Consider the following 9913-nt stretch of genomic DNA (forward strand, 5'->3'; position numbering starts at 1 on the left):
GTTTTATGGCCTAACGTTATAGTCTATCTTGGAGAATGTTCCCTGGGCACTTGAGAAAAATGTCTGTTGTGCTGTTGTTGGGTGGAGTGTTCTGTGTATGTCTATTAACCCAGCTGGTCTATAGTGTGGTTCAAGTCCTTCTTCTTCTTATTGATCTTCTGTCCGATCCTATTGATTATTGGAAGTGGAGTATTCATTCACCTATTAGTGTGTTGCTATTTCTCCCTTCAAGCCTATCAGTGATGGCTTCCCATATTTAAGAGCTCCGATGTTGGCTGCGTAAATATTTATAATCACTATATCTTCTTGGTGAAGTGAATGCCATTTTTTGTTGTCATACAGTTTCATTTTATGAAGTCGAATATGTCAAGCCTTACTTTTATGACATATGAATTTTCTTCTTGTTTAGAGAGGCCTTACCCACTTCAGTATCAAGAGATGCGTTAACCAATGCTTTCTTCAAGGACATTGATGTTTTTTATGTTTTACTGTGTGATCTACGCAGAGGTCCAAGCACCAGTATTTAATGCAGGTGCGAGCCTTTAACACTCTGACTCGTTGTGATCCCTTGTGTGAGTTCAGGCCCCAGAGCTTCCTCCCTATCGAGTGATCTGCCGGGCTTAGCCTCGCCTCTTTCCCTCTTTGCCTGTCACACTTCTACCAAAATCTAAACAATTAATTAGGTGTCTTGTCCCACTTCCAGAGAAGCGCATCTCCTGTCATTGCTGGCTTTCCATGTCTCTTATTAACCTATGGGTTTCAGCCAACATTTCGTCTTGCCTAGCTCAGTGCCTGGACAGCGTGCATACCCAGTGCATATGAATTAACTGGATACATGAACACGTGCTGTGACCTGGATTTCACACGTATAAAGGGAGAGCTTGAGACAAGAAGATTAGGGATGTGCTCATCACACTCAAGCTCGGGCCAGGTCCCTCATTCTTTAATGTCAGTCAGGGAGGGGGCCTGGCCTGGGAGAGGACGGTCATTTTTGCATGGGGTTCACCATCTTTTCTGTGAAGACGGGAATGTTGGTGTTCTCATCTATGATGATGACTAAGAAGGGCCTGTTGAACTTGATGGACAGATGCTTAGACCAGGTGCTCTTTTCTGAAGGGGTGGTTCCAGAATATTCTGTCACATTCTCATCGATGCTCCGCACAGCCTTATGCATGGCCTGGAAGGGACAGACAGAGGAGACTATTTGAGGCAGAGACAGGCTGCACCATCCCCCACCCAGAGCTGGGAGCAAGGCCCAGTGTGATGAAATGAGAGCTGTCCTGAGGCTCAAGGAACGGATCTTTCCAAAGGCCCATCAGGGACCTGGGTCTTTCTAGCATTTCCTTGAAATAAAAATGAATATAATGACAAAGAAGCAGAATCGCTAGTTGGGTGTCTACGGTTTGAGCATTTTTATGAAAGGATCACAGAATTCACAACTGAATCGTCATGGTGTAGTAGAAAGAATACGACTTTCCATCGCAAAGATCTGGGTTTAAATCCCATTTTCCCCACTAACTAACTGTCACCTCGAGGAGATGACTACTTTTCCCGAAACCTTGATTTCCTAATGGGAAAATGAGAGCTATTCAATAAGGACTCCCAGGACCACTAAGGTGCTTCATGCCAGGAGCCCCGTTCAGTGTAGGTGCTCAATAAATGTGTATGTGTGTAAAAAAGTTGTGCGTGCGTGTGTGTGTGTGTGTGTGTGTGAACGGGAACTAATAAGTCAGAGTTCTTTATCTGGTAATTATGGCTCCATCAACTGGTCCAGCTTACTTACGCAACTTCCTCAAGGACAACTTCTCCTTAACACTTTTCTCCCCCGGGGCTGGCCCCTTCTCTGTGCCTCATTATCATACTCAGGCCTCTCTCATCACCTGGCCCATCCTTCTCCATCCGCAGCCTTCCTCCCTGCAGGCAACACACAGGCCTTCACCACCTTCTCCAGGCGTTGCCTGCGTCCACCGGCGGACCCTACTTCTCCGTCCTCACCAACCTTCTCAGCCTCCCTGGGAAGCAGCCCCCAACCCCAGCAGGGAGACTGCCCTCTGATTCATCTTCCTTGGTTCCTGCCTTTTTTCCAGTATCAGATGTCAAGTACCCTGGGGACTTCGACAGGGGCCTTCCCTGTGCCTGGTCCCCACCGGCCACTTAGTTCCCAGCCAGTTATTGAGCTGTGGTTGTGTCTTTGGTCACCTTCCACTTTCCTGAATAAATGGGATCTTCAGGCGAAATCACTCATTCACTCAGACTCAATGATGGGCCAATAGCTCCTGGGTCACAGATGCAGGGGACAAAAGTCCTTTGAAATCCCTGAGCCCAAGCCTGTCTTGGTAAATATGGGTCCATCGAGGCCCAAGGAAGGGAAGGCCCTGGCCAAAGACAACTCAGAGGGTCAATACCACCAGGGCAGAGGAAGTCCCTAACACCTAGAAGCCTGTGAGGCCCCCTCCTCCATTGTCACCTGCCCACCTTCCAATCTCAGTGGCCCCAGTGGCACTCCTTAGGGACCTCAGTCTGCAGATGTGTCTGTGTCCCTTTGTCCCATCCCCAGACCACCTGTGAGCTGCAGCTCCATATACACTGTGACACCTGCTAACCCACAGACCCCAGGGACAACTCACCTTGGACAGCTTCAGGGGCTCTTTCTCCGTGATCCCCGAGAGCTCAGCCTCGGTGCTGAAGACCTTGGTGATGCCCATTTTGCTCAGGATGGTTTTCAGATCGTAGGTTCCAGAAATGGACATTTTGGGCAAACGTAAACTGGCAGACCTGTCACGAGGGTTAGGAAACAAAGGGGTTTCACACATCGAGTGTCTCGTTTCTGGCTGTTTCTCCCGTTCAGCGGCCCCTCTACCTCCCACACGAGGACTGGGGGTGTGCATGGGTTTATTCTATTTCTCATTCCTTCAGTCCCTGGGGCCAGAGGATGTAAAGTCACAGGGATAGGCTTGTCCTGCAAAGTCTCAGGGGCTGCCTCCTGCTTCCTCTGAGGGGCCCTCTGGGCACTCCCCTGGGGAGCTCTCAGCACAGTGTCCTGCAGGGTTAGGTCCCCCCACATGGGACTTCTCTAGGGCCCGAATCAAGGGTCTGCCAAAGTGAGCTCACAGGCACGGAGGCTCCCTGTGAGCAGCTCTGGGTTCTGCCCTGTCCTATTCTCCTTCCTCAGCCTCTGGGGCAGGGAGCAAGGGGGTGGTGGTGAAGAGGTCCTAAAACTGCTATTTTAATTTTAACCTTATGCTCTTTTCTGTTCTCATATTCATTTATGTATGTATATGTCTATTATGTCTTCTTCTGGATATTAATTTTATTAATTCCAATTTTAACTTATGTGGCTATTTTTCTATGATCCTGTTGCATACATTTATACATGGATGTGCGTTTTGGAGTGTACCCAATAAACTAGCTCCCGAGGGCTTGAGCGTCCTGTGACTACGGAGTTTCGCACGAATCCGGGCTGTGCGCTCACATATCATTTCGCGGTGGGGACCTCATCCACACGCACTGGTCTGGTGACAGAGGAACCCAAGCCCACCTGGGCCTTTGCTTCTCTGGTCCCCAGGCGGGCTCTCCCCTGTCTAGCCCTGACTGTCCCTCCTCTAACTTCGCCTGCACTGCGCCCCTTGCCAGAAGCCACGTCTCCCTTCTCGGCTCTCCAGGGCACCTGCTGGCGTGGCTCACCCTGCTCCGGGCGCTGACACAGGGAAGGGGCAGTGTCCGTGGTGGTGGTGGGCGGGGGAGTCCCCAAGGACACAGGACTTTGGCCTCCTCCCTGTGGGCCCCGTCCCTCTCACGGAGCCTGGCCGGTGCAGTATGAGTGACACGAGCCTGTGTCTGGGACACCGGGTCAGGCGCAGTTGTGCGATCCACGGGATGAGGGTCCACCCTCCTTCCTGTGGCCAGGCCCGACGTGGCAGCGCCCGGGTTGGCCCTGGACCGGGAAGCACCATATGTTAATGCCTCTGAGGATGCTGGAGAGATGAGTTCTGAAGAGCTTGTCCTCCAGCTGCTGCAGCTTCCCGTGGCCGGGCAGGCTCAGGAGGCCACTGAGTGCCTCGGCACGGCGGCCACAGCAGCCAGCTGGCGAACTCCTGCTCCCAGTGCACGTCGGGCATGCCCAGGCGCTGGATCACGGGCACCTCGCTGGTGGCCTTTGCGTTCCCATGGAAGGCTCCTTCCAGCACGCTCTCAAACTTGACTTTATCCCTCCGTTTGCCCGCCGGGTTGAAGGTGCGCATCAGTCAGGGCGGGAGAAGGATGGCACAAGCGTGCCAGAAGGAGTGCCGGGTAAGGCTCTTCCCGCTGAGGCTCAGCTGCACCCGCTGTCGGGGGCTGCAAGGATCCCATCAGGGGACTGAGGGGCTTCGTGTGGCTAAAGTGAGGTAGAGGAGGTTCTAGAATTTCTAGATCACAGAGGCTACGTGGCACCGACCTGGGTGTGCAGAGCAAGCATTTTTACCTGGGTTTTATGTGTATCTGTGGATAGCGTGAGATGATTAATGCCAATTATTAGGTGTGGTTGGAAGCTCCCCAAGTCCTACTCGGCACCTCCCTGTCTGAGTCTCCCTGCCCCTTATTAGCGGGCGGTTCTCATCATTCAGGGACTCACTATCGCCCCCACTCGAAGGCTTCCCTGGATCACCGTGCAGGATGCAGGTCCCTGGGCAGCCCCTCCCCCACTCCCCACCCCCCACTCCAAGAGAGCAGCACCGCCTGGGCAAGTCAGAGTGGGAAGCTGCCCTGGGGACCCTTGCGCTCAACTCTGCCATTGGACAGAGATGGAGACTGAGGCTGGAAAGGGGCCAGACCCGCCAGAAGCCCCGTAGCAGAGCTGGGACCTAAGATGTGCGGACTCTGGCCCTGGGCTCTCCGTTGCACTGTTGTCTCCAGAGCGAAGGGCCAGCACAGTGAAGGAGGCCACCCTGGACTTGTTCTCACCTCTCCCCCACCCAGGCCATCTCTGTGGGCTATTCCACTACCTTAGATTGCCCTCTGCGGCCCCCCAGACCCCCCACATTGCCATCTTTCAGGAAGGAGGCCAGGCTGAGATTCAAGTTCGGTTGAGCCCCTGCCGTGTGAGCCTGTGGCCCCGTGTCCTGTGTAACTTGTTCAGTCCTCACAGAAACCTGACCACAAGGGTGTCATTATGTCCCCATTACAGAGAGGAAACCTCAAAGTGGTAGGATGACTTTCCCCCAGTCAAGCAGCTCATAATCGGTAGGGGAAGGATTCCAACCCTGGTATTTCTGACTCGAAAGTTGTCCCTCCTTCCACTGCACTGGAGTTTTCAGAAATTGTGTTCCAAGAAACCCCATTCCCTTCATACACTCTGCTAAAACTGCCTATTTTACCTCCCTCCCTGGTAGGGATCAACAAGGCACACTAGAACATTAAAGGCTCTGAAAAGTCCTGCAGAGAAGGTGATGATTTGATTGTCCAACCATCATCACCGGACCTTAGTTAATCACGGAAAGTCTGACTGTGGTTGTGTGTGGGAAACCGTGAATAACAGCTGAAGCGATGCCCTATATCCCGCACTGCCAAGGAAAGCTTACAAACTAAGTGTTTAAGAATATTTTTGTGTGTTTCCTTTTGAACCAGCTCAGACTGGTGGTAAAACTTACCGTGAAAAAAAATGTAATTCACCAGAACAAGAGTTGTGTCTTTGTCAAGATCTTGGACCAAACCCACAGTTTTTCCTTGGGTTTCCTTCTCTATATACTGGTTGATCTGTTTTGTGGCCTCCTCAGTGTCTCTGAGATTGATGGAGAAGTGAGACAGCTTCATGACGGTCTCCAAAAACGTATGCACTTCCTTCTGATTCTTATCACTGAATAGTATAGTTCTGCTGGCCAGCTGGAACTGGCCATCTGAGAGGTTGAGGGTGTGGAGGAAATGCTGTAAGCCTTTGTGGACAGTGGCCTTAGGTGTCTCCTTGAAGTTAAAATCTAGGTCTTGCAAGATCTAGGTGCGACTGTCACCTTTGGTCCCCAGGGAGAGCTTAGCAAAGGCCATCCCAATGTTCACTGGGGAGAAGATGATGTTGTTGTTAGACTGATGGGCCAGTTCATGGTACAGGCTGAGGGCAAAGTTGGCCAGTTTGGTGGCTATGCTGGGGAAGGGGACATGCTGATGGAGGTTGGAATCCTGCCTGGATGCATGCAGGGAGCCGGGAACCTGACAGCACAGCCCGCCAGCAGGAGGAGAATCCAGGTGATGGAGGATGGCAAGGTCCTGCAAGAGAGGGAAGAGGGGCACCACGCCCGAGTCAGGCCACACGGTGAGTCCCCTGGCTGCTGACTGACCCCAGGGGGATCACCCAGAATTTACTAAAACCGCTACAATGTGCCGGCCCTGGGAAGGACAGAATAATAGCAAAGATTTTACAGGGCTCACCACGTGCCGAGCCCCATTCTAGGCACTTTGCTGTCTCATCTCATTACCCTCTTGTGATGACCTATGACCTAGGGCATAGGACCATTGTCCATTCACAGAGGAGGAGACCGAAGGCCAGAGAGATTGAAGTCACCTGCCCAAGACCACAGAGCAGGAAAGTAGCAGGAGCAGAATCACAGACCTGGGCCATCTGCACTCTTGACGGCTGCCCTACCCCCTGCCGTGGCCCTGTGTGCAGGTGTCACAGCCCCTATTTCACATAAGGGGAAACTGAGGCACACGATTACCCAGGAAGCAGGTCAGATCAAGTGTAGGGATGACTGGATCTGGAATAGTAACCCATCAGCCCCCACTGACATGAGGCTGCTCCCCAGAGGGGGTAAGATCTTGCCCAGTGACACACAGCCAGAAGCCCATCCTGGCCGACTGTGGCCCAGACTCTCCTGGACTCCATGCGCTTCATCCCCCATTTCCTCGCAGCTGCTACAGCCACCAGGGTAGGCCATCGGAGCCTGCAGCGGATTATGATCTGACCCTGCAACATTCCAGGTCTGGGGAATGAGCCTGACAAAAGCACCCGCGGGCCCTGAACCGCAAGGCACTCAGAGGCGTTAACTTGAGGCTTGGAGAGCAGTTCAGGAACTTTCTCAAGGCCACACAGGTGGCCAAGCAGTGCTGGCACTAGACAGGTCTGCATGCTTTGGGTCCGGTGCTCTGTACGTGGGAATGTCCACCCAGTGCCTCCCTCCCTGCAGTGGGAACAGGGCCGCTTCTGAGGGCTGAGCACCGGGGGCCGGGCTCTCAAGCTCAGTACCATTGACATGCTGGGCTGGAAGAGTCTACACGGTGAGGGGCTGTCCTGACATTGTAGGACGTTTAGACGCATCCTAGACAAAACTGGATGGCAGTAGCAATCTCCCAACTCCCAGGTATGAGACATTGCCCATTGTCCCCTGGGATCAAAGTACCCTTGCACAGGGGGAGGAGGGGTTCAGAGCACGTGGCCCACTTGGGAGGCCCCAAGTTGGACAGACTTTCCTCATTTCAGAGCAGGTCTGTGTCCAGGGAGTCCCGGCTTTGCTCACTGGGGCCACAGCACTCACTGGATCCAGTTAGTTTGGACAGCACCCGAGCCCCTGCCCTGAGCTCGGATGGCAGGGGTCTCAGAGATGCTGGTCCCTCTAGAGGCAAAGGGGTGATGGGGTGGGAAGGAGATGGTAAAAAAGCACACTGTTTAGCTTCAGACAGACCTGGGTTCTAACCCACTTCGATCCCTCCCGAGCTGGGCACCCAGCTGTCTGAGCTTCCTCTTTAAAATGAGATTGTGAAGCCGGGCTAGCCGTCAAAACTCACGCCAGAAGGGGCCTGAGAGATCAGCTCTTTGGGGGAGGAGGGCGGTGGGTTTCGCAAACGAAACCTTTACAAGTAAGGGGCCAACGAGTGGGAGATGGGGCCATGAACCCGGATAAGAAAGGGGAGGAGGTGACAGACAAGATCACAGGGTTATCTGAGGAGTTAATGAATACACCTCAACGTTTCAGAGGAGGAATTCCAATGGCAAGACCAAGGCCGAGGTCCACTGAGCAGGAGGGCTGGGGCCAGGGAGTTGGGGGGACCATGGGCCATCCTTTGGAAATCTGGGGAGCAGGCGACTCTGGGGCAAAGCTAAGAGGGCATGTGCTTTCTCCAGTAAGATAGTTGAGTGAGGGGCATGGAATCTACAGGGCAAGGGCAAGGACTCTGGCTCTGGCTGGAGTTGAAAAGGAGCCAGGTAAGAGAGAAGGATCCTGAGGCGTGTTGGAGAAGCATGTTGGGGAATATGGAAGGGACCCTCCAAGGGGACTTTCTAAGCCTGGGGTGGGTGGCAGAAGGGGAAAGTAACCCTCCAGCTGCCCCACCCGCCAGCATGAGTCATGATAGTGGGCCTACTATGCGCTGGGAGCCTTTGAAGGGCGTGGTTCCATCCTCCCCACTGGTGGCGCTGAGCAGAACAGCGAAGGCTCCGCTGCCTGCCTGACAATTCTGATCCTGGCAAATTGGAGCCAAGCCTATCTGTGCCTCAGTTTCCTTCTCTGTTAAGCGGAGATAATAATCCTTGCACAGGGGTGCTGCCTCTCTGACCAGCGTCAGCTCAGGTGGAGGCTGATGGAAAGTGACTCCCTCAGCAGAATGCCTTGATTCCCCAGAGGCTGGATGGGCTGGACGTGTATGGCAGCGGTCCCGCACTGGCTCACGGGGCTTCCCCTACTTATAGGGCAGTCCCAGGGGGCTGGGACACCCAGTCCTGTGGGCCCACAGCCACCCCCGCTGCAGGAAATCAGCGTGGGGAGCTCCAGGGTGCAGTTGGCAAGTGCCTGATATTATCAAAGGGCCTTGTGGTTCTTCTTTGAAGGGGCTAGTCCAGCGGAACCAGCAGGCACAAGGGCCAGCGGAAAGAAGGGGTGCTGGGGGCCCCGTGGCCATGCAAGACCCAGAGGTCATTTTGCCTTGATACTGCCCTCACAGAACTGTCGAGAGGAGAAAGTGAATTACAACACCTCCAGAGCCGCGCATTGTGCCTGATACATGGTTGACCTCTGAGAAATGTCGGCTGCCTGATGTCACCCAACTTGTGACTGCCAAGATCCCAGCCCTGAGAATCTTCAGATTGGGAGCTGGAATCTGTGTCCTTTGGGCTCCAAAGTCCGTTTGTCCAGGCACAGAAAGGAGGTAACAGGTGACTTCCCCAGCGCCCAGGGCGCGTTTGTTTGTGATAAAGCCTTGAAAAGATCCCAAGTCAACTGACTCCCAGCTCAGGTCTTCCAGAACAAATGTGCAAATATGTGTAATTCCCCCCGCTGTTAATTTTTTGCCAGTGAGTCAAGAGGCAGGGGAAGGCAGCCCCCGCAAACTGCTACTTTCAGAATCCGCAGTCTAAGGTTTAATATTTGGTAAGAACCAGCGCTGAAAAAAGACGCTGTGCACCGTCAGCTCTAGGGGAAACTTTGAATGAGTTTGGTCTCACTGTCCCCCTTTTGCAGTGATGGGAGCTGAGAGTGGCTCAGATGCAAGTGCGGTCCGGAACCCTGCTCATGCTGCCACCCTGCTTCCCGGGCTGACTTGGGATTCTCGAATTCTGTGTGCTTTGTCATACCGCCTTGGGCATTTCCATCCTTTTTTTTTTTTTCTTTTTGAAAAAAGACTTTATTCTTTAGAGCCGTTTTCGGGTTATAGAACAATTGCACAGAAAGTACAGAGAGTTCCCATGTACCTTCTCCCCCTTGCACCCCGCCGGTTCCCTCGATAGTAACATCTCGCACGGCCGTGGGACCCTTGTGACAATCTAGGACTCAATATCCATACTATTAACGCAAGTCTGAACCCGCAGTTTAGATTTGGTTCGCTCCTAGTGCCGCAGTTTCCTGGTCTTTTTATCTTGACCGCAGGAGCAAGACACACTTTTCCACGTCCACCCAAAAGCAGCATTCAGTGGCTTCGGCAACCAAGCGGGCTGCCGCAGACACGCTGCCCTCTG

At 53.3% G+C, this 9913-nt stretch overlaps 1 protein-coding gene across 1 annotated transcript; it reads right to left on the minus strand.

The window, feature by feature from the left end:
- Positions 1 to 985: 985 nt before the first annotated feature.
- LOC123803957 (alpha-1-antitrypsin-like) lies at positions 986 to 6905 on the minus strand. The gene is given in 6 exon segments (XM_087855938.1): positions 986 to 1177; positions 2628 to 2874; positions 3951 to 4083; positions 5628 to 6197; positions 6200 to 6237; positions 6757 to 6905. Coding segments are annotated over 6 exon segments (1329 nt in total).
- Positions 6906 to 9913: the final 3008 nt, after the last annotated feature.

The sequence above is a fragment of the Ursus americanus genome, chromosome 26 (genome assembly GCF_024610735.1).
Source record: "Ursus americanus isolate L20-20 chromosome 26, mUrsAme1.1.p, whole genome shotgun sequence".
Lineage (NCBI taxonomy): Eukaryota > Metazoa > Chordata > Mammalia > Carnivora > Ursidae > Ursus > Ursus americanus.